Source organism: Anopheles maculipalpis, chromosome 2RL, assembly GCF_943734695.1.
Source record: "Anopheles maculipalpis chromosome 2RL, idAnoMacuDA_375_x, whole genome shotgun sequence".
Taxonomy (NCBI): Eukaryota; Metazoa; Arthropoda; class Insecta; order Diptera; family Culicidae; genus Anopheles; species Anopheles maculipalpis.
The window spans coordinates 56,462,142-56,488,080 of record NC_064871.1 but is presented as its reverse complement, the minus strand read 5'-3'; the positions used below and the strand labels follow the sequence as shown (position 1 = coordinate 56,488,080).

Here is a 25,939-nt window from a genome sequence, read left to right as displayed (position 1 = left end):
ACGCTGCTCCTCTAAACTACCTCACTTTGATGCCTTTTTCATATAATTCGTCAAGACGACTAGTTCAGTTTTTTATACCAATTAAAAACTACTACACATAATAAAATGGAATCTTAACGTTCTTGTTCGAAATTCACTTTGGACAACACGAAAAACCACAACTTTTTAGTAACATTCCTTCGAATTTCTCGATGATTTTACAGAGTGTTTCAAGCAATAACAAAACCCCTTCATCGATGTATGTGCCAGTTTTGACACAAATAAACAAACCGGCACCATGTTGCACCAACCTGAAACCGTTTGTTTTTAGTGAAGGTTGATTAATGAATTTTCACTGAAGCTCTAGAAAACTTCTTCTTTACGCATCAATGTTGTTTCACCTCTTTTTTTCTTGGCTCTTGTTACTTGTGGTCGACAACAGACAACACGAATTCATTCAGCTGAAGGCATAAATCTGTGATACCAAAAGGCCCGTATGTTCACAGAAAGTTGTGGTTTAAGAATTCTCACAGATTCTTACGCTAACCAAATACGGCCAATGTGGAAATGGATGAAAATGAAGGAAAACTTCTTTCGTGAAACCAAAATGTCTAGCCGAGAATGGTATATGATTGTGAAAAACAATCAGTCTTGATGGAAACATGACATCTAACAACATTTATTGACTTCGTGCGGGGTATACACAGTGGCGGAACAGCCTATGGGCGGAGGGCCTGGGGCCTCACCAACCAGGGGAGTCCTCGCCGTCTAGAGAATCTCTTGGGATGGAGAATCATCATACAAAATACAACCCCTCCCCCCTCCCCCCACTCTTCCCCCCTCATCCTGTACGATCACAACACCCTCCCCCCGGTTCAGTTTGCATCCCACCCCCCTCCCACGCTCGCTCGATTCAGTTTGACAATTGAATCCTCCGATATCCATTTTTGGGAAGCTAAGGGCTTCCAAACACTTTATTCCGCCACTGAGTACACAATTCTTGTGCCTCGTAATACTTTCCGTCCTTTTTTGTTCTAAAAATTACATGTCGAAGAATTTTCATGCAGAAATGATGCGCTCTGCTGCCAAGTCTATCTGCAATTGAAGCGATCAACTATCCCGTTCAATTCTTCCTCAAGATGAAACATTTTCTTAACGGAGTATAGGCTTAAATTCGCAAATGATAAATGCACAAATGGATGTGTGAGAGGAAAACACAAAATATTTGTTGTACATCGGAAAACGGAAGGGATCACGTTACCGTCATCTATCGGACTACACAGGAACCAACTACTCGAATGCTCCTTTCTCACAGCTAGACCATAGTAGAGCAGTTCGCTCACTATGGAAAAAGTTTTCTTATTTGATAGATCTGTGTTTCGTTTCATTCTTGTCCAATCAGCCATGAACTGGAAAATGTGTTTCCTAACGTTCCGAAAAACTTAGTGGGTTCAAAGGAATTCATTGTGATTTTAAAACATAGATACAAAATTCAACATTTTGTCCTATCTCAGCCGGGTTGGAAGATGGAAATGTCTCCAAAACAATGTGAATTTTAACTGCTTAAAATCAATTTTAAGCAACACGATATTAAGATATTCATTTACTATCACATAAATTGTACATTGAAATTCGTGGAAAATACAAGAAATGGTAAACAAATTCAAAAGCAGAGGATTTCTATTAGAGAGATTCAAATTAAAACCATACGAACCCACAATATGTCAAAATACATTTTTGAAGTTCACTTGGTAAACTAGCAGAACTAGACTGATCTGCATGCATTTAACAAGTGCGACTCAAACATTTTGCCCACCTAGAGCCACAGCATGATACACCAGACCGGATCAATTTTCTTCCAAAGCAACAATACTCAAACCAGACCCTGTGCATTGTTTTACGATTACAATAGAAAGGCAATAATGAGCAATACGATCGATGTGGCCATGAACAAAAATACCTGCTGTAGGAAGAACCCTTTTTGGAAAAAGGGAAAAGCAAACCGTCCAAATATCATCTGGAGCATTCCGTTAGCAAATTAGACTATTTGCACTATTTTGCAAGCTTCGAAAGTGTTGTTTTTGATCGTGGCAAAGCGGCCTGTCCTCGATTCTGCGCCTCAGAATCGAGGACATTTGTTTTAATGGTTGTTTCGGTTTCTCATCGACACGGTGAGACCCGGGATTGCCGGGATTTGTTTCTTTTAAAACTTCACCGGTTCAAGGTTCTCGATGAACCTGATTAACAATGCTCTTGTCCAGAAGGATTCCTGCCGATTTTACCCACCTCGTGGAAGCTCATACATCAAAAACCGGTTCTGTTAGCGCGGATTCATGGATAGCCCGCCATGCCAGTAAACTAACAAAAAAGATAGTTCTCCATCGTTTTTATAACTTTTGTTATTTTCTGCAGGGGGATAAGCCTCCCTTCACTGTATTGCTACTCGTCTTAATCAACGCCCACTTCCAGTAGCAAACTGATCTGATTTGCTTTGTCGAATGCCATCTTCTCAGGATACACATCCGCGAATCTGCGACGTTTATTTGGGCAAACAAAAATTAGGCGCCTGCGTATTTACGTGTCGCACGTTGTCGTTCATCGTGTAAGTATTCCTCTTTGAATGCGGTGTAGTTCGAGGATTTCTAAAAATGTGTCCATTAAATGACATTCTGTTTAAGCTAACAAATAATACTGTTTAACTGGAGGGCAAGACAAAGATTCTTGTATTGTGAAACATTTCCTTAAAAAGAAATAAGAGATTGGCAACGAATACAATCATCCATACAAATTATTTGATTTCGATTACTATATTTCTAACAGGATGATACGCATTTATAACTATTTCACTCATTCAAAAAGATAATTAATTGCACACGCAAACAAGCATCGATTAGCTTCCGAAAATACAAAAGCTTCAGTTTCAAGTTGATCAACGACCCTACGAGTGATCAGCTTCAGCAAGCAAGATGACTTGACCCGCGCGATTTGAACACGCATACCGAATTTCCTCACCTAACCAGCTTTTTGCGAAAACATATTCATAGTTTAATCAAACATTTCTTCACCCGTTTCGCTAAAGTGGAGCTCCAGACTATATCTCTTAATTTGGCTTCCCGAAAACGGCCTAAAGACATTCGCGTTTTACACATTTATTCAACCTACAGATTACAGTCATTTTGAATCGATTATGTCATCGAGGTATTGCCGGAGTATTCAAAGATAATTTATGTTGCACCAGCATCCGATGTATCAGGTTGTACACGGCCTCTACGCATTCTTGCTTACTGATCATACAGTGCATTCCCATACGCAAAGTGTATCGGAAAAAGTGTTTTGGTAGCGAAGAACTGAGCCCAAAACTCACCTCTCGGGTCTTCTTCATCTCTTTCTGCTTTTGGTATAAAGGTCAACGGAAGAAAGAAAAAATCAAAGATTCGATGAAACTACGCAAGTTCTATAATCTACGGGTTATACATGGCTCATGCGCGTTTGCATCCGGGATAGTGGTCCTTGTCTGCTATGCGACTAGCACGTTGGAGAAGAAGAGATGCACAGCCGTTTGTTTTGTAAAACAGGGCGGTCACAATGCCTGGTAGTACGTTCTCTTTTATGGCTTTGTTTGCTAAAGGAAACGGGGTGGGTTTTCAAATGTGTTGTCTCTGGCGCACTCACGGTGGCTCCTGTCCATTTATCGAGAAAAACGTCTCTTTCGGCTCTCTTTCTTTCCGCTCGGTACACTTTTCTCGACGAAATGTTTCACGTTGGTCGATTATGGAACATGTGGAATCGATGAAGCATATTCACTGCTATGCTCTGCAACCTCGCACCCATAGTTAAGAGCCAACCAATGAGCAAAAGAGACGAAACGGTTGCGTTGGTAAGAGACTACCGTACTCGTTCGGCACCGAGCAGCATCCTCAGTACACCGCGAACGCAATCGAGGGAGATACGCGAACGGCGCATGGTGTTGTAGCGACCACTTCATTCTGGGTTTCCAACACTTTCGGTCGTAATGTGAAACTCGTCGCGGTGATCGTGTAGTTAACGATGGATCAGTTCGTTGGATGATTAAACCGCGTGTCTTAATCTGTGTGGTGATTATTTTGATTTAATGAGCTTCTGAGATCGATAAAGTTTCCATCGGTGTGTCTGAACATTGGGTGGAATCCTTCTAACAATGTGTCTCTGGAATAGCAACAATAAGCGTAATTTGTGGAAAAAATAAACAAACCAAGTTTATAACAGTGAAATATCAGTTGCTGGCGGTATCGTATCGTGGTTTAAGGCATTAAGCTGGGTATTGTGCCCGAAAGGCCGAGGAGATGGTCAGCCGTGCATACAGGAGAATGGAAAACTAAAGCAACAAATATTGTGCACGATCTGTGGAAATTGGTTGTTAACAACAGTGTCATTTATTCAATCTATGTTTCAAGAAATTCAGTAAGGGCTAAATCTACATGAGGCGTTATGTGCAGCTGTTTGTCAGTGATATTTGTAAAATTATGAGTGACGAGACACGGCTACAGCATCAAGTGGCATTTTTCATGCAGCGGTGTGTTGTAGTGGCTGAAAAGATAAAAAGATAGCTCCCACAACGATAGCAGCTGACATTTCGCGCTGAATCTACGACACAAAGTCCAAAGCCTGACACATACCTTTACAGTTGTTTCCAGACTTGTTGTTGCATTATTTTAAATAGTGTGTGTGTGCGTGTGTTTCCTTCGATAAGAGTGTAATTTGTGCAGTGAAGTTTGATTCATTCTCTTAGAAATCGTTCAAATATAAGCCCTTCTTTGTTTGGTATTAGTGATGAAACACCTGTTTTAATATTCGACCGGTCCTTCTGTGCCCCAAGTGATATTGCCACCGTCATTAAATTGCGAAAAAACACCATCCCAAACATCATCATCTACTAGAAAATTTCTACGATCCGAAAAGAGTGAGTTTGGTTTGTGAAATTCTATTCCGATTCCTTCCAAGAACGTAAAACATCATCCACCACACTCAATGCGGTGGACAACAAAAGTGTCGTAATGCAACGAGACAGAGACGACCGAGAACATATGCCAGCAAAGAAAAGCTAAGCGTCGCTTTGGTCGCTTCGCACAACAAACACAACACGAACAAAGGGTAGCTTGTCGTAGCAGAGAGGTTACATTCGTTTAGGGAAAATTTGTTCTTTTCAGCGACAAATCCTGGAGTTGATTATTAATAAACGGGCTGAATTCATTAGCATCCAACGGATAAGTACAGGGGTTGATTCTTAATCTATGGTATAATTGTTTATCCCAAGAGAGTATTTCCGACCTATAATGTTGGTTACGGTTAAGATAAAAGGAGGCATATCTTTCGACTGACACCACCAAAAAACCATACTGAATAGAACATTCATTTTTAAGTGATAAAATTGCACGTGATACCACAAAACTAAGCAACGTTCAGTGTTCTTATCTTTTTTGTAAATTAATAAAGAACGGCCTGGCCTTTTTGCCGTAATGCTATCATTATAATTTGAATATTTGGTCACCGCGGAAGTGGTCTCACCCAGTCACCAATACCATCAGATCCATCTAGCCCCCAAGAAGCGTTGGTAGAAGCGTACATGTTTAATCTGTTTTATTCAACTGTTAATAGCTTAACAACGGGTTTGCATGTGAGGTGGTTGATACTTTACATGTACATGGTGTAAGAGGAGCGCTTTGTAATACGGTTTATGTACCGTCTATGGGGCGTTCCACAACAAAGTCTTTGCTCTCAAGCGTTGACAAACTTCGCACTATACAGCATTTGCTTGATCATAAAAATAGATTTGCACTCTTGGTTCGAGTTTACACCGAAAAAATATGCATAAAAACAGTTCGCTGGAAATTATGTATGATGTTTTGCCTCTATTTGACACTTTGCATAATAAACAATCCACTGTCAAGATAATCAACCTAACAAAACAGCTACCATAATCTATAAACCTACACGACGAACAAAACTAACGTGTTTTCCGTCCCGTAAGCGTTTCGCTTAGGGGTAATAATTGACGTTATGAGAAAGCAAAACAATTATCCTATTTCTGGTTGAATAATTGCCCCCAGTACTGCTCGGCTTCGATAACCAGCAATTTTAGCAGAACGATTAACCCTGACACTACCGTCACACCGGACGTGAATCAAAAGCTTTGACCATTAGCTGGAAAGTAAGTTACTGGCAAAAAAGATTGAGTTATTATGATATCATCATTGCTTCAATCGTTATCAAACCATTTCCACTTATAATAGGGTCTGCCATCACTCTTCTTGCTTCTTTCCCCCAATCTTCAGTAGAGTCTATAATTTCTTGCCATACCCACAAGTGCGCATTTACTTTAAATAGAATCAGTGAATATTGAAATGGAACGATTTGGAGTAAAGATTTCGTTGCACAAATTTCCGTACCAGACAGTTGTTGGAACATTCCGCCGGCGAGTCTAGATAAAGCGGCAAAGAAATAGTTCGACAGACCTTTTTCCTCTACACAACCGTTTATTATCAATCTATGGTAAAACACACTAGAAAGGTAGCTTCCAGGCGATCATGACATAATGATTATGTGATAATAGCCAGCAGTTACACAAACTACCTGCCACTCATATCTTCCACTATAATTCAAGTGCAATCCTTGAACGCCTCTATTTCGTGACGAGGTATGAAGCGTTTGAATGAATAGTTTCGTGTTATTACCGGCAAATGATTTCAGAAAACGGAAGGAAAGAAACAGAAAACCAATCCCTGCAATGAACGCAATTACGAATGCGCGTGAAAGACGAAGAACGTATCGGCATCTGAACGTTTACAGCCAGTGAGTGCTAAATGGGATAGTGCGTTTGAAATGAGGGAAAGAATCCTTGAGCCCAATCATAAAAAAGAAAAAAATGGTACATCAAATCCGCCACTACAAAAAAGAAATCAGTAGAATTTCGCCACAAATATTTGCATTGATTCTTTGAATTTAACCATGTTGGAGGCAAAGTACAAAACCTACATTTTATGTAGCTGGAGTCTGAACTTTACATAAGCTAAACAAAATGTATTCAAAACATATTTTAAAGAGAATGTGTCTCATATTTTATATGTATTTGAACATAGTTCAAACAATATTTTTATTATAATAATAATAAAACAATTTTATTAGCTAGCAGCACTTTGCTACATCCTCAATTGAAACGTAGACTGTTTGTTGACTCGAAACGTTTTGCACTAAACAGATAAAAATAGAATTTGATGGAAGAACGCCACTGGTTCCACTGCTGGTACTTAACTCTCTTTTGCTTCAGTTTAACAGCCGAGCAAAATGTCGTAAGAAACGTTTTTGATTTGAAGTCATGCAAGTCAAGACAAATTTGAACGTTGAGTCTCTCACATTTGGACACGCAGTTTAGACAATGTACTGTAAAGTTTTAAAACAATGTACAATGTACCTTGCACCTTACACCGCGTGTGTGTAAAAAATCAGTCCTCTTCGTTACCGCTAAATTTCTATTCAGTGATACAACTCAACAAAATTCTAAAAATAATTCACATTTGCTTTTTTGTACAATTTGTAATTTCTTTTTTACCAGACCCCATTCTTCAGTTCATTTCATTATCTAGCCCAAACATAAAGTACAGATAGAGATAACACATAGTTTTGTAGTTTTGATTTGAACTTTATTACGGATACAAGCAATACGTGTCCAATTTTAAACAACCTTTCGCTGTACGATTTTTAAATTTGAAATCAAAGAAAGCAATATCTTTTGAAATAGATGTTGGATACACTTCAAGCATGTTGTACAGGATCCACTCATGACAGATACAGAAGTATTCGTTTTGTATTTGTTTAAAGAAGTATATTCATATTACTCCAAACAGCACCTCCTATTAGGTCACGACGGCCATTGAATGGCTAGACTCATCGCTACCACGTAGTTGGAGGACCACGTCAGTCCTCCCTACGCGCGAACGGTTCAAATGGGATTTGAACCCCGTTTCTGCCGTGTGAAGGTTGTCTCCGCTCACAATATTGTAGCGTTTGCAATTTTCCGAAATTCTTTCCATCTAATTGCTACTCGTTCAGTTTCAACTAGCTACACACACACACACGCACAAAGAAAGCCAAACATTTCCTGCATGGCCAAGCTGGTATATGTAAGCATCGATACATGTATAGCGGAAGGTTTTACCGCAAAACAGTGGAGCTAAACCAGGACCTTTGAAGTTGAAAGCCATTTTGAGGAGTCACTTTTTTATCGTCTTTGTAGTTTTGCTCTGTTTCCACTTACAAACAACCTTTTCCAGACAGCTTTGTAGAATGCTGCTAAATTTCGTTTCTTGTTCTCATGGTGTTCCGTTTTCATCTTTACGCGTTCGGTTCATTTTGCAACAGAAGTGGCTCCTTCCTCGTGCCTGCTCCGAGATGCTTTATATGTTTTGTTTGGCGTTGCTGTTTTGGACATGGTTGGTGCAAAGCAAGGAGAGAGATAAAAAAAACTCAACCAAATTGGTATTTTGAAACGCTGCGCCTACCAACGGCAGAATCCATTGAACGCATTTGCTTTGCTGTCAGATTCTGCGATCGGTGATACTGCCAAAGGGTTAAATTGTTCATTGACTCAAAATTGCAGGGTTCCTCTGGAAACTTTTTCGTATTGTTTTTCTTGTTGCTAGTTGTGTGCCGTTGATTGCTGCACTCTGCAATCTTCGTGCCGTCCATCGACTCAACAACCTACATTTTTCTTGAGGTTGGTGCGTTTTTTTTTTGCTCTCCTTGGCACCATCACTACATGTTGCCTCTGTTAACGTTGTCGCCATCATTAAAGACATGGTAAAAGTCTTTACCGTGAAACTTGAATCGCAAGCTGCATCCTTTATAATTTATGTTGGTTGCGTGATTTGTTTTTCAGTAGCACTTTGTGCAACTCACTGTTTTGCAGGATGAGTAGGCGAGTCTTCATGTTCAAATTGTTGGTATGCTTTTATGATAATCTCATTTAAGTTTTTAATTTTTTCAAATATTGTGGTGGTATTGTTTAGTCTTCGAAGACTTCTCTCTGAACTGGATTTAATTGGACTTGGATAATTTGATTAGCGAATTTTTAATCTTTTTTATCCATTTGCATATTAGACATTTCCTACACGACTACAACCTAGCATCAATGACTAAACAAGTGTTTCTATGTTTGATCTTAGTTTACAAACAAAATTCAAATATCTTTAATCTCAGTTTTTTTCTTCTTTCCAGTTGTTTTCAGATTCTGCTTACCTATTAACGGAGACATTTAAATTGTACAAATATGGATGCCAACAACTTTGTGATGTCTTCCTATCAGTTCGTTAACTCGATTGCCTCGTGCTATCCCAACAACTCACAAAACACAAATAGCTCACCGAATACGGCTGGAAGTCAAGGTGGCCAAAGCGATGGGTACTTCCCACCCTCGGCATACACTCCAAATATTTATCCCGGCACGCCACACCAAGCACACTACAGCTCGCAGTCGTACAACCCGCTCGCAGGGGCCGGAGCAACCAGCGTAAACAGTGCTAGTGCAGGCCCCGTAGGTGGTGGACATCAGCCTAGCGACATGGTCGATTACACACAGCTACAACCACAAAAATTCCTCCTCTCACAGCAGCAACAACAGCAACAGCAGCAACAACAGTCCGCCCTTAGTTCGCAAAGTTGTAAATATGCCAGCGATGGTCCTAGTACAGGTACAAATGTAGTTAATAACAACAATAACAATAGCACCACAAGTCCTCAGGATTTGAGTACGGCTAGCGGAGGAGGCGCTGGTAACGGTACAAATGATGGCAATAGTGGTAGGACCGAGATTTCGCCAAAACTGTCACCAGGCTCGGTCGTAGAAAGTGTAACCCGATCACTAAAATCGGGCAATCCATCCACGGCCGTGAGTTCGAGCAATACGAACAACAATACCAGCAACATTAGCAATCGTAACCAAGTGAACTTGCCGCTCGGTAGCCCGGAAGATGAGTCCGACGCTAGCGACGATGACAGTGGCACGGAAGGAGGTAGCTCTCAAGGTGGTGGTGGAAATGGTGGCAAAAAAGGAGGACCTCCCCCTCACATCTATCCATGGATGAAACGCGTGCATATCGGACAAAGTGAGTAGAATTTCTTATTTATTTAGACTGTTTTTTTCCACCTTCATCTTTTTTTCATCTTCCCACGGCAATACTGGGGTTCAAATTCCAATCGGACCGTATCACCGTGGCGAGGAATGACTATCCAACTACGTGATAACATCAAATTTAGCAAGCCATTCAATGGTTGGCGTTGCATAGATTTTCATTATTTCAAGAAGAAGAATTTTTGGTCATCGTCTTCTATAGCTAGGGATGTGCAGCCTCAAAAAATCATGGTTTAGTGTTTCCGGTTTCCTTGTTCTACTTTACCCATGTCTGGAAAGTCCACCAGGCCACTCGAAATGCATATAAACATGGTGTAAATCGGTTTTGTATTTGGAAAGAATTATCATTTAATCGATGGTAATAAATCTCTGGTATGAAGTTAAATTCTCGTGGATACGCCTGTTAGAAAAACATTGTTTCATTCTTTAACCGCTAAAGGTAACATAAACTTCAATCATGCGCGTACATAACAAACATGAAATTCATCATTCAATCACTTCACACCTGTCAATAACAGCCGACTTAATGATCGTATGCTTCTGTGCACCATCACTGCCGAACCAACCAAGTGGCTAAGTATTCCTATTTCTTTGAGCCACACACAGACAATACATGCTATGCTGCGTGAATGGAAAAAAAGAATGATCTAATACGAGTGTTCTTTCCTCAACGCCAACACCCTGTGAAACAGACGGGTGAAAATTGATGAAAAAACAAACAAAAATATTTCTCAAGATAAACATGCCCATGCATACGTACATTCAAGCTGCTCAATGCTGATCATTAGTAGCGGGGATATTCGGGGGGAGGAGGGAGGAGAGACAGACTGCCAAATGCACAGAACAGTGTGCGGCATTCAATCCTTTTGTTCTCACACTAATCATTTTCATCACTCTTGTAAAACCAAGTAGTGCCTCATGCGTGGAAGCTGTTACTGCGAGGGAAGCTGTTTGCATTTACTCATCGTCTTCCACCCGCCAGTCAGCAAACATTGTACCGATAGCCATATACTAGGTTGTATTTGTTTGGTATACTCTACCATCGATCGCACATCGATCGCTCTATCTGTCGATGTTGGCGATGGATGGTTTGTATATTTACTGTGCACCGTTGAGAGAACGAAGGAATCGCCACATTCTAATTCCGCGGCACATTACTAGGCTATACCGAGGGACCATTAGATGGAACCAGTGTTAGTGTAGCCAACTGTCGGTACTGGATGATGCTACTTCCGCCACTTTGGATTCAAATCGTCGATGAGCGCAACAAGTGTGAAAGACGAAATAGAATCGATGTGCACCTTATGATACATATTTCAATCGTACGCATCATATGTTGACTGCTTCATCTACGAAGAAACGAAAAGACGGTAGAAGGAGGAAGGAGAAAATAAAACATACCGTAATTTAAGAGCTGACGACGTATTCCACTCATACTGTGATACGCATGCAAGCCACTGAAGGTGTGTATAGATCGTTGCAAACCTGGTCATAATCGACGGTTTTTACTCAAAATATCATTACCATGTTTATTAAAGCTGACCATACGGCAATGTGCCTTAATGTTGGAGTTGAAATCCATGCATACAATACTAAAGTACACTCGGCACATTAAGTATATCGTTTTGTATGTAAAATAATATAGCCAGAAATGTTACAAAAGTATGTGTAAATGCACATTTAAGTTTCAACGAATAATCAACATTCGATAGCTGAACTGGTTTTTTTTTTATATTTTAAAAATTTAATCCATCTCTTAGATACAGGCTATCGTCCCTAGTGTGCTGCCGATGGTAGCAAAGAAAAACAGCAACTAAATACACTGACTTCTTATTAATCAAACGCTACAGCCACAATTCCGTGTTTAACTACTGCAGAAGCCCTTTCAACAATCAAACTTTCAACAAACGTAAACTGGTATTCGTTATTCCAGCAATTCTGATGAAACTTCTGATGAAACATTATAGAATCTTAATTTGACGCTTGTATCAGTCCTCCTAAGGCCATGTGGGTGCCTTAAACACTCTTTATGCCGAGGAACATGCGGTGTTATTCTCACGTCATGCATAATCCACGCTACATGCGCGATCATCGTTGTAGCGGCCTCGTCATTTTTCAGGACTAAATTCATAAACGGCACCATTCATACACGGAACCAAAAATTATTCTGAGCATCTTTCGCGGTTCGAAGGGGTTATCGTAAGCATTGAACATAGTCCATACTTCAGAATCGTATACGCGTCCGTCACTGCAAATTAGGCGAAGCATCTTCCTTAGGCTGTTTCCTTGGGGGGGGGGCGGCCCAGTGGCAAAGGCGACAACGGCGCCGGTCTTTAAACGGCGGGACCGTTGTTCAAATCCCATCCGGACCGTCTCCCCTTAGTAAGGACTAACTATCCAACTACGTGGTATCGGCAAGTCTAGTAAAGCCATTTTGGTGGCCGGCGTGACCTTAGAAGGTCGTTAAGGCAAGAAGAAGGAGAAGAAAAAGAAGCTTCCTTAGGCTGTAGTATGGCCGGTTGACTACAAGCAAGGTGAACCTTTTTTTTTCTTTTGATTTCATAACCTAGAAAAGTCTTATTTTCTCTAGTTATTTCTGGCTTTTTGTTAGATGAGTTTTGCTTTTCTGAGAGCAGTGGTAGTGGTCCAGTAAATGGGACACTAGCGTCGCCGGTCTTCACACGGCACGCCCAGATGTCGCATCCCGCTTAGACCGTCGCCCCGTGCGCAGGACTAACTATCCAGTTAGGAGTAAAATGAGTCAATTCAATATCCGATTCAGGCGTGTATTATGAGAGCTTTGTAGGCTCATTGTAAAAATGATCATTTTTAATCCCAGTCATCTGCTCCGAAAAATGTTACTTCATAGTTGAACTGTTACAAGTATCGCTACATATACGGTCGCTCATGTAATGTTTAAAAATCAAATAAAAAATGTGCTTTTGTCAACGTTTACACGAATATCCTTTCACAGTGTTAGTAGATTTGACTATTTAACGTTTTGGTCTTCAAACGGCAGGACCGGGGTTCAAATCCCATCCGAACAGTCCCCCCGTAGTGAGGTCTGACTAACCAACTACGTGGTTATCGGCAGTCTAGTAAGCCATTTCGATAGCCGGCATGACCTTAGAGCTCGTAACGCCAAGAAGAAGAACGTGTTTTGTAACACACAATTTTAAGTAGTAAGAACCTATGTTTCAGCGGTTCTGGAGTGTTTTGGAAATAATCATTAGTAATCGAAACCCCGAGTTTTCTAGCTCAAGAAGTATTACATGGTACCGAAAAGTTGCATGGCTGTTGCAGCTACATCTTCATGATTTATCTTGAAGTGTAAATTGGAATAAATTACGGAATGACAGAATGACAGAATAAAAATAAAAATCCGATTCTTCTTCTTCTTCTTCTTTTTGGCTTGACGATCTACTAGGTCACGCCGGCTATTGAGTGGCTTACTAGTCGTCGCCCCATCTTCGGACCATGACTCAGATTCATGTTCAAAAATTAAAATCATGTCGTAGCATAACTTCAGATCAATCAGCTTATTGGGACCTCATAGTAACGTTTAAAAAAATGAATATGGGGAAAATATAAACAAACCATTTGTTAACTGCATGCTTATCGAAGGTTATTGGAAATCAATCACAGTTATGGCAAATTTAATCATCTCCTATCCGTCTTAAATCTCTGCTCATGCATTTTATCAACAATAATTCAGAAAATTATTTTGATTGTCTGCTGAAAATTAAATTCAACTGATAGCATAGGATAGGTTCCAAAGTATTAATAAAACTTTCAAAATATGCAAAATTTAAAAAAAAACGAAAATTGTTTCCTGCAAGCTCTCTGTCCCGAGTGCACGCAACTAAAATTTGTTAAAATTATTGAGGCCAAATTGCTGGTTCGAATTTTGAGAGCGAGATACCTGGATAACTTACTTTGCCCGTATGAAAACCGGTGTTCTTCATCTTCTTTTACTAACTATTGACTCAAAAATTGCGTGAAAATCTGATGAAAGTAATTTTCGATTAAAAGCAATTTACCCAACCCACTTAATGTTCCATCTGAACGTTTGGCCATTTCCATCTCTGTACTTTCGACTGCAACTGTTGGGGACTGTGCCCATTTTGTGAGAGTTTCTTTATCGCAGCACGTTAAGCTAGAAGGACCGCGATCACTTAAATAACAATGATGAAAATCAAATTAAAATTTTTTTCACTTCGCAACTGGTTTCTTCCATGCCCTGCAGCATTTTGCAACCTTTTTTTCATTGCAATCTTCGTGTAGCTTGATTTGCGACGTTCGGGCAACCCGAATCGCTTATACCGTACAGGGACCATTGCAGAAAAAAATTATCAAAATCTGGATACGTGCGCATGATAATTTGCATTTTGTGGAGTTACGATGTTGCAATTTACCTAACTACGGCTTACAGTACGTGAAGGTACGGTGTCTCCACTGATAATGGTAGGGTTGTCCTGTTCGCTGGTTACTATCGCGAATCATGAGTGGTGCTGAATTATCAGTTTTCCTGTTTTTGCATGTATCATTTGCTGTGAAGATCATTCGAATCATTTGCACTTACTACATTATGCAACACCGGCAAGCTTCTTCGGAATCCGAAGATTAAACCAAAAATTTCAAAGATTATAATTAAGAGTTAGACTAACTTCTAGCAGTGAACTAACATTTTAACAAAAAGGAAACCCATGTCAAGCGTTCATGATTGAAATTTACTGATAAAAAACATCGATAAATGTTAACGTTTCTAGAACTCCCAAATCAAGCTTGGTTTTCTTTGTAATTACAAGTTCATAATGTGTTGGTTCGCTATTTCTCGACTCCTTTTCTTACTTTTCCCTTAACTGGATAGTTAGTACCGCGTACGGAGAGGCAATCCGAACACGGAGCTACCTCCGTGCTAGAAAGTGGCGCCGATACATATTTGTCACCTGTCATTTGTGATGTTGACTTTTGGTTTGTTTTAGATACATTCAATTTTTCAAATCATTCTTGTTCCACTGTACAATATACTGTAATTTAAAGCAAAGCAACTGGTAATAAATGATAACTTAAGACTCTCGTTTCGTAAAACCCAAACAAACTGATTCATTTTTGGCAGATATAAAAAGATGGAACGATCATCAACCCTGATAGAAGGGTCATCTGACTTAGTTTGTGATTAATCAGATTGACTAGGTTGAAAATATAGTTATGATAGATTCATTTGCACTGTTTTCATAATTTCTGGATACATTTGATGTGAGCTGATGATGCAAGAAGTGGTATCCTCGTGAACATAAATCCACCCTATCTCTGAAAATATTGGTACCCGAAAAAAAGCATCTTAAAACTGCTTCTTCTTGAGAAATTGAGAAACAAAGCTTACGTAAAATCTGTAGCTATTTTTATGTCGTTCTGCACTCTACTTACGCACCTGTATGGTTTTAGATCGGTGATGCATATATTGTTTTGTATAAATCAATCAAAATAACCAAAACTAAAAACGCATATTTTTGGATATCAAAACGTGTGCCTTGTAAGAACGTTCCAAGTCGTAAACAATAAAACACAATCGCAACAAAAAACGGACACTTTATTACATATGCACATTTCGTTTGCATACTATATCGCGATTTGATGGACAATTTCACGGCGCGTTGAAAATAAACCTGTTTTGCCATACCATTCTGATAAAGATATGAATTTTCATATGCAGCTTCATATTCATACATGTTAACCTTCTCATCTGGATCAAAACTTTGTGGTCAACGACCACTCTTGCACACAGAGAGTTAACACGACGGAGGATGTGAGGTTTTTTTTTCTTACTTTCGCAGAATAATGAACAGTTATTCCATATATGCAAACAGAACCATCAAAACTGCTATCTACAAATGAATCGTGCTTCACGAAATGTTTTAAATAGTTTTGTATTCGCCGTCAGCATCAATATTTAAAAATCTTATAACAACTCAAACGAGCTATTAAATTTGAATTCATTGTATTTAAAATTTTACAACCACAACAATTGCTCAAATACCGAACCCGATGAGCCTTAACCTAGCCGGGGCAATTGCTGCTACAGCTATTCGCATAAATATATGATAAGTTTCTATTAATTTTCCTACACCCAGTCACACAACAAACGATAACTATACAAAAAAAAACTGCTAACACACCAACAGGTCTTCGGCACGGCGTGTAAAAAATGAGCATTATTAATTTCAGATTAGATTCGCACATTTTTGCATTTTCATTTGAAATTATCGTGAATCTCTTTGCATGTTTCTTTTCTATTCGTTTTTCCCTTTTCCCTGCCAAGAGTTATTGTCGCACGTTTTGGCTACTACTTATGGCTGCAATGTTCCTCGAGAGCCATGCAGTATACGTTCTTGCCGATTCGTTGCATACTTGTAACGAATCCTTTAACATTTTACTGTACTTCCCGTCCCGGGTACTGACGGAGTCCTCGGTCCGTTTCATTGATTACGAACCTCGTTGCATTAACGCTCATAGGCAATCTCGCTCTTTCCACGGCACGGCGCAGATGATTTATGTTCAAGAATGGTTAACAGCTCGCTGTTCGCCGAGAAGAAAGCAAGTTCGATGACGTATATGGTGAGTTTCTATTTGCCACCAAGCTTGTTGCTGGACGCACGGACGCAAGATCCTGTGAATGAAGGTGAAAAAGAGCCTTCATTTCAGTGTCGACGAATTACTCTTGCTTTTCCAGTTATCTAATTGTTGCGTTTACTCATGGAGCATTAAACTGCCGTAAACATTGTGAGGAAGTTTTTTTTTTTGTGCTGACAAGTATACAGAGTACACATCAATATAAATTCTTTTAAATTTTAGTATTTTTCAATTATTAGATAAAAAGAGAACAATTTGATAATCGGTACAACTTTATCCAGACACACACGTAAAGGAAGATCAAACAACTAGCAAACGGTTGTCTGGCTCCGGTTCCACTCAATCTACGGCCAAGTTTGACCTAAGGTTGAAGATCTTTCTTTATTTCAAATACCCTAAAGAACTGTACAGGTACTGCAGACCGTCACGAAGATGCTCATTCCAATCGGACGCACCGAGCAGCCACAGTGCAAAAGGTTAGCCCCGGACCAGACAGACCGTCCACCTTTACCATCCCGCAAGGTTAAGGATGTTATTGTCGTATAAAAGATTTGATAAACGCCCTAGAGTCGGTGTTTTGACTTAAGTTAAATTTATTACTTTATTTCGGACATTCCTTCTCGCCCTTGCAGTGTGTCTTGCGTCGAGTGGCTTTTCATAGCTTTTTTTCACGGTGGTAAGATTATTATCATTGAACCCAAAGACACCGCCACTCAAAAAGTGTTTTGAGTGCCCCTAACTTGTGCAGCACCCGGTGATAATCCCGTGTTTTCGTGTTAAAAGATATCCTAGCGGCGATTACCCATAACCCAATGGACGCACGGTACCAGAGCCTTCGAGAAAGGAAATAACGGAAACATACCACAGAGGTACACAACGCGCGTCAAAGAGTTGCTTCTATTTGGGTTAGCAAGGCTTTAAGATTGATCCACATGGTTAGTCTCATTTTCACGAGGGAGTTCCTCTCTTTTGCGGAAGCCCAAAAGGTGCAGCTCATAATTCAATCGCTGATTTATTGCTGATTCAAGGAGTCAAGCGAAAAACGGTAAAAAAAACTACTCTTAAGCAGCATGCCAGTGACCATGCGTGCATGAGAGGATATGAGGAGCCCTGAGTATGTGAGGCAAAATTAGTAGAAATTTTAATACCTGATGACACTTTGTGAATCCATTCGCAAGCTGTTGTACGTTGCTTCCCAAAGGAACAAGGTGATAGATGACCTGTCGGACATTTCTAGCCGTTGTTGGCTTTTTTTTATACCTGTTCGCTTTCTTCGCTCTTCTACTATTTTATAACGCAATGTAGGCATTCCGGTTGATGTTGTTTGTTGAATATATTATGTTTATGCCTGTCTGTGGCGCTTCCTGAGCTATTATGTGCACGACATTGTTTTAATCGTTGGACGATATTAATTAATATCATTTTCAACAATTAAAGAAACAACCATATCCTGTTTATAAAATTCGTCTTGATGCGTTTCTTTAATCACATCCACATTTTGAGTCAAAAATGGAAAGTGTAGAAACCTTAATGTATTTCAAGGATCAATCTTCGATCTACTCCGAACTTTGAAAATGCAAAACGTGCTAAGTTACGAACAATCAAAAAGTCAAATGAATTTCTTTAAAACGTTTTTCATTCCAAAAACACATGTTTAGATAACGATCCAAACGAATCTTACATTAGAAAAATAAATAAAACACAAATAATGTTTATTTCTAAAATCAAAACAGATTATATGAAATTTACATCATAAAATAGTAAACAATTTACTTCGATACTAAACCATTTGTGCATCATCACATGCGAAAACAAACCCCCGTAGGTTGTAAGCAGTGTCTTCGGCAAACGTTGCTGAGCCAATAATCATACCTCCATGCACTTTTCTTTATGAAAACCACTATTCATTACGTGCACGTTTTGAAAAACCGGTCAAGTATAAGCGTGTCCAAGATACCACCAAGTTCAGAGTAGCGGCAACAACAACAAAAAAAGCCAAAGACTTACAGGCTTACCCTTGTTTCTTCGTATGTACGAAAATAAAGACAACCATCAACACGAAGTTCAGTATACTGACCAGCGTAAAACGAACATCCTATGTGCCTGCCTGCCGATTGAACCATTCGTACAAAGGCATTTAAAGAACACCCAGAGATTTGAATCGGAAACCAAAAGAAAAAGGGCAAAATTTCAAATTAATTTTAAATCGCACGCCATTACCCGTTTCAGTTCGACACAAAGCTTAAGCACGACTTTACTTTTTCTTACAAGCACTGCTATTGATAGTTGGCTCGATAAAACACGCTCTTACCATGTACGAAGCGTTTCGTTAAAGGGGATTTTATTATACTGTTATTAAAAGCACAGCTGGTTTGCTAACTTCTACACAGTCTATAGCTATAACGTTAGAAAAGAATTTTTAGTTAGTACAAGTGAATGCGTCCAGAGCTCTGCAATTCAATCAGTTTCTTGTTTTATCAAACTATTACAGAACAAAGGATTAACCACCACCCATCTCAGCGCCAGTACTTTTGCCCATTACAGATGGATTGTGTATGAGTCAAACTGGGGGCAAATTGAAATGATTTCAAAATCGAACGGTGCAACTGGGAAAGCAGGGCCAAGAAAAAAGACGGAATTTTTGTAAACGTGTTTTCGATTCGTTAAATATTTTGTTAACGCTCTATATTCGTCCATTTCCAGTCGGCACGCTATTCATGCACAACATAATGTCTGCAACCAAAAACAAAAAATCATCTGCGTCTCGTGCGAACTTGCCTCAAGGAATGAGTTTCATTGCCGTGCGTTGCCGTGTTTGCATGCTTCCATTTCGTGCACTGCAAACATATTACCTCGGTTTTGTGGGGCTTCCTGACCGAACTGCACTGCAATATATGTGAAATATTCGTCATGGGGTGTAATCATTTTGTTTTCATTTGTCTTTAAAATGCTTTTATTTTCTTTCCTGCAACAGCCTAGATCCGCAAACATTCAGACATTGTTTGTTGCAAGTTTGGTTTCTTAATATTTTTTGAAGTCTTATTTTGTTTTGCTGTACGCGCCACACCAAAAAAGTGTTTTTTTTAAATATTTTATGTGAGTGTGTGTGTGTTTTTTTTTATTCGATTTGTAAGGACAGCCTGCTCGTAATTCCATTTTTGTGTGTTGTAGGCCTTTCAAAACTTTCAACTATTCGGTATTTATGATCATATACAAATTACCTAAAAATTTTAAAATATGGCAATCATAGTATTATTGTTATGCTCATCCGTGTGTTATTTTGAATTCGATTTTCTAATAGCTTATTTCGTAGTGTCCGTTGTTTTGCAAAATATAAAATAATAACGAGTGCCCACAACGCAATCGATAAGTTGTGTTACCCTCAGAACACAGACATTCCCTGACCTAAGTTAACAAACACATTAATAAATAATGAAAAAAGGGGAAACGTCGAGGGAAGCAACTGCCTAAATATAAAAAATGCATTATTTCACATACCACTAACCATATCACCTACACAACGCAGCTCTATCTATTCCGATTTATTTCTCACAGTCTTCGTTCGTTTGTAAGCAAGGCCAAAGCGCGCAGAATGTTTTCTTTTTCAGTGTAGCTCATGTCCCACACTCACACACACAAACACCGCTGTGTTTCATATCTTTCTGGCTCCCAAGAAAATGTCTTACGGCAGTTCTAGCTCTATGCAATCCGCAACTTCCACTTCCACGACCCAAAACATAACATGTATCACCTTCTCTGAGAACATCAATCCTCCAAATCAATAAATCGTCGCAGACTTGTGGTGGGTGGGGAATCATGCAATGGTTTCTTTTTTTTTTTTAAATTAGTTTTTTCTTTATTTGCCTTTTTATCAATGTGGCTGGAATTGGTCCTTTCCCTGCAACTTTCTCTTAATAGCATCGAAAAGCATAACCCTGGCCTTAGAAAAACCGTGTTCCTGTCAAAGTGTTGTAGGAGTGAGAGTTCTCTTGATTGCTTCCAAAATAAACTGAACGGCAAGTCAATATGAGATGAAGGAAAACACTTTTCAAATGTCGTCCCCTGTTCCTGGCCATGCTGTTGTAGAGGAATTGCTAAAATTTGCCTTCAAAATGGTATGCGAAAATGTGAAGCCATGATTAATGATCAACACCGGTAGCTGTTCAACAATGCGACTGTTCGTTTTAAAGCTACATTTCCCAACGAGTTCAAACTTATCGAATGCAGCTGAAACAACAACTCGACCCTATATCGTACTTATTCCTGTGTAGAAAAAATAAAATAACAGTAAAAAACACACTTTTTCTGTTTTTCTACTGCTTGCTAAAGGCATCACATTTTCGACAGTATTTTAAGAAGTTCTAAGAAATGCTATAATTTCTAATGACACTTTCAACAGCTTACGACAGTTTCTAAAACATATAACATTATCAAATAGAATTATAGTGAAACACAGAAAGTATACACAAATAACGTAAAGTCGAAATAAATAGGACAACAGCGGCAGTCTCCATGATAGAGTAGATTGGCAAGCTGTGTCGAGAACATTGAACCGTTCTGATGCTTGCACCAAAACCACCAATATAACAACCCGGCGAGCAAACAGAAGTTGTCACACATGATTGTGTGCTACTCACAAGAAGCTGTCATAATAGCCATTGTCTCGCTTGATTGATGAATGTCTAATATGGTTTAGTTTTATTTCAACCTCCGTCGTCTGATGCCCCACAAACCTACAGATACTTTTCTCGACCGAAACCCTGTTTTGTACTTATGATTGCTACGGTCACATCACACAACATCGTTTCGATTTGCTTCAGGCACCTAATGTATTTCTTTGTATATCATATCTGCGAAGCGAACAAAAAAGCAGTCTTTCGAACCAGACCATTATCGATTTCCCAACTGGAAGTGTAGTCAATAAACAATATCGAATTAAAGTGAAAAGCCACCACATGCTTGAAATGTTCTTGGTAAAGCGTGTCTTTTCACCGATTATCATTCTCCAACTGAGCACGTGCTAGTGTACGTCGCTTTCCTACGTAAATCAAGCAGTATCGCTGCAGTACAAGATTTTACCCTGTTCACGTGCCTCAACTGCCCGTATCCAAATTCTCATGGCGATCGTGAGGAAAAGATCAACCACAACGGCTACAAGCAGCGGCATAGCGCTTGATCAATGCTCTAATTATATAATTAACGTGGAAGTCAGCGCGTTTTTCACACTCTTCAAATATACACGGTCTCCATCGTCGTTGTGTGCTATTGGCTAGCTTTATTGAGAATGAAGTTTTTAGTGAGATATTTCTCACACGAGTGTCTGTTGCTATTGCCGTTAGCAGTTATGACGCTTACTTGAATATTCATATAACAATTTTCCTTGTGCAAGAAAGAAAGAGAACATAAATTGCTAAGTTGTGCGTGTACTAGCGATTATCCAGAGGACTGTATCTTTAAAACACGTTGAATGAGATGACATTTCATGTATGCGCGAATGTCGAAACCGTTAATGTTGCAATCGTATCGCTGTTGACAAAAACATGAAGATGTTTGAATTTCTCGCAAGGGCAACTATTATAGTTTTGCTCTTACTTTTTGCAGCCCCCTTTGGCACAAGCCCCGCTTGTTACACGCTCTTAAATTTTGACAATCTGCTAGACCAAAATAAGTCCACACACTGAACCATGCGCATACTGTTGGTAAAAAAAGTAAATCACATCACATTTTATCCAAAGAAATATAAGTATTTTATGATAGATATTAGTCCTCGTGATGTTCTTTTTTCTTTCAAATGCTATCAATCAGAAGCCTAAGCTGTACTGCAATGTAGCATGTATAATAAAAAAAAACTTCTGACATTGTAATATTATTACCCTTTCCGGAATGCAACTTGTAACATTGTTCGTCACAAAACCACCAGGAAAGAATACTCCACCAGCGTCGGTGGTGTGCTTCATGCACGAGATTTTTAGCTAGTAATGTGTCAACATTTTGTCACTTGTCTTTTGGCCGTTCCGACTCATCGGTATAATGAAAGGGCCAAAGTGGGGATCCGGAGAAACCGGTAGCGGACAGAACCATGTCGCTGCAAAGTGATCTTTCAGTTACGAAAACTGTCTTCTAAATACCAAAGTCAAAACACGTTCCCCATCGCTAACGGAACAGCCCCCCCACCATTGGAATGGTTGTGGAGCAATCCTCATTCTGCCAAGAACGTTCACTATGCATGCGCCAACGAAAAGAGGTGGCCATGATGAGCAACAGCGCGCGATTCGCGGTCATTTTCAATCAATCGTAGAATTCGTTTAGCCTTTCACATCGTTGGGTCGGTCTCGATGCTGATGATCTAACGTTTTCAAGGCCCGGATTAGCGCTCAGTTTTCGTACAACGCCGGCTTCGGATGTAGCAATGATGAATGTTATGTTGTCCTACTTAAGATCAGTCGGTTCTGGACAAAAGATTTGTCACTAGCGTTTAGCTCTCTCTCTCTCTCTCTCTCTCTCTCTCTCTCTCTCTCTCTCTCTCTTCATCTCTTTCCTTTCATTCTGATACTGTGGATTATTTCGAAGCTTACATAAATATCTCTGACAGCACTTTCTTTTTGTTTTAAATAAACTAGTGCTAACTCAAATACAATTTACCTTTTCGAGCTATTTATAATGCGAACAATAGCTTTATCTTGACGTTTTATCACTATCTTTACGATCCTTAAAGGCTAATCTAGAAAAGTGCAAACTTATTAATAAACGTATTTATTGAACAACAGAAACATGAAGTTTTGATGTACTAGTTAGAAAAACAACCTGTCACACTTTTGATCATTTCCTTGGCTGTACATGATGTTGCGTTGCATTTTGGAAGACCAAAGGACGGTGACCCCTACCGACGTATCGGAACGCTGTCCAAATTCAATGCAAGTACAGCTATTTACTGCCGTAGAAACAAAATTGTTTTTGTTTTTTTTTATCCTTTCTACTGATCTTGATACTACACTACATAGGTAACTTCTATCAAAAAATCTATCCCTTTGCCAGAGCTGAGCTGAATGTCCGGTCGAGTAAAAATGATAAATTGTATTTGCTCAATTTTCTTTGAAAATGACAACCAGCAAAAGGAAAGGCAACATCACATGTACCATGGTCGTCAACCTATGGTTCGAGGATTTTTCTTCCTGTCTTTCCTTTCCTTCTGTTGATGGTTTGCAAGGTTTGTTATCATCTTCATAGTTTGTGTAGCGGTAGTGCTGAATGGAAGAAAGAATTCGTTTCGTTCATGGGTTTGTTATATCAAATTTGCGGATGTGATGCTTACTCAGCCACCTACCACCCACCATACATGCGAAATGGTGTGTTCTTTCGTCAAGAAACAGTTTTTCATTCAAGCTGACAGATGAACGCTTCTTTTTGCCTTGTACTAGCACACCTCGCCACAGGTTTGCTGGAATGTAAGTCTAGAGCTGACCTAATAGACCGACCGTCACGATACTGATACTTTAGGTTTAACTTCATTCACCTCTTATCACGCTTTTTGCATAACGAAAGCACAAAACAAACGATACCAAAAAAGGAGCATGATTGAAATTCGATTGGAAAAGGATCACCGCATTATCATTTTGATAAACCTTCCGGTACGCGTTAGAATCGACAGTATAACTGCGTTGACAGGGTATGCGTTAAAGGTCCGACACGAGTGAGCTACCGCCAACCGCACAATATCGCCCGAGCTAACAGACAGCCAGTGGAAGTTTCATGAAGAAGATTAATTATGGTTTCGCTCGGAATTGGCATTTATTTGAATTCTTTCAACGACGTGTTGTTTTCTAATGCCCGACAGCGGAAAGGGGCAATTGTGTTAATGGAATGGGTTGCAAGCATTCGTTGAAAGTGTGAACAATTTTTCCATCCACTTTTCCCGCACCTTATTTACTGTTACAGCGCCTGAACACTATTGCAATTAGGATGCGAGATTTACCATTCCAAGGCAAGGGTATAACAGCTTCCGTTGATTCGAAAGCTGTCAAAGGAGAGTGATTTTCCAGCAATAATAATTCATTCATTAGTATTCCAGACAGCATCGTAATCACACGCTTATCGTAGTAGATAATATTGGGCTTATTGGTTAATTGTTGTAATTGTTTTTGGTCACTGTTTTCTTCACTAATGTTTTTCTTTTCTTTCTTTTTAATATCTTCAACATGTGAAAACATCAACGCTGGTATCCTGCATCGGACTTTGCATAACTATTGGACTGCGGACACGCGATGGATGGACGAATCAATATATTTGTCAACGCAAACACGTCGACGACCGTTGTTCATTTTTAGGTACGGTGAACGCTAACGGAGAAACGAAACGCCAGCGCACTTCATACACACGTTATCAGACGCTCGAGCTGGAGAAGGAATTTCACTTCAACCGATACTTAACACGCAGACGGCGTATCGAGATCGCTCACGCCCTCTGTCTGACCGAGCGACAGATCAAAATCTGGTTCCAGAACCGGCGGATGAAGTGGAAGAAGGAGCACAAAATGGCCTCGATGAATATTGTGCCGTATCACATGTCGCCGTATGGTCATCCTTATCAATTCGATATTCACCCTTCACAGTTCGCGCACCTGAGCGCATAGGACGCGTGGCACTTTTCGGGTACTGGTTAGAGACTCAACCAGCTCTATCAGGAACAGTATCAGGGATATCAGGGCAATCAGGACAGCGTACTGTTTGGCAGCAGCGGTGTAGGTGGCGGTGGCGGCGGCAGCAGTACGCCTTCTGATACCACTAAATACAATCAGGAGTTTTGATTGTCCCCTGGTCTACCAGCTATCTCACGTTGCGACCTGCACTGACCAATAAAGGGGACGAGCACACGTTTTCTACGCGTCTTTAAGGTTAAGACGCCTCGAAAATGATCGCAAGTCCGTGATATCTCTGATTGAACAGCAACTGTGACTGTTTTTATGAGCTGCCGTTGGGAGGAGAACGCAACGGAATGGATACTGTGACAGTACACATTCATCATTCATAAGAATGCACGCTGCATACGGCACACTCGTTGAAGTGTGTCAAGATTGTACGCTCATGAATTGATACGATATATTCGGACTCGCTTTCTTCCACTGTACCGAACACACACATCCCAGCAAACTCTTCCCTTTCAGTGAGA

At 39.8% G+C, this 25,939-nt stretch overlaps 3 protein-coding genes across 4 annotated transcripts in view; all 3 read left to right on the top strand.

The window, feature by feature from the left end:
* Window positions 1-25,939, top strand: part of LOC126558262 (homeobox protein abdominal-A homolog) — a 295,819-nt gene that overhangs the window by 269,859 nt on the left and 21 nt on the right. The gene's annotated exons all lie outside the window — the stretch shown is intronic.
* Window positions 1,916-25,939, top strand: part of LOC126559182 (calexcitin-1) — a 228,915-nt gene continuing 204,891 nt past the window's right edge. The window contains exon 1 of the mRNA XM_050215301.1: window positions 1,916-1,919. The gene's annotated coding sequence lies outside the window, so the exon portion shown is untranslated. The remainder of the gene's footprint in view (window positions 1,920-25,939) is intronic.
* Window positions 4,900-25,899, top strand: LOC126558316 (homeotic protein Sex combs reduced). Its single transcript, XM_050214309.1, has 3 exons — window positions 4,900-4,918; window positions 9,229-10,115; window positions 25,099-25,899. Exons 2-3 carry the CDS (start codon window positions 9,281-9,283, stop codon window positions 25,401-25,403), a joined length of 1,140 nt encoding a protein of 379 aa, XP_050070266.1. The 5' UTR covers window positions 4,900-4,918; window positions 9,229-9,280; the 3' UTR covers window positions 25,404-25,899.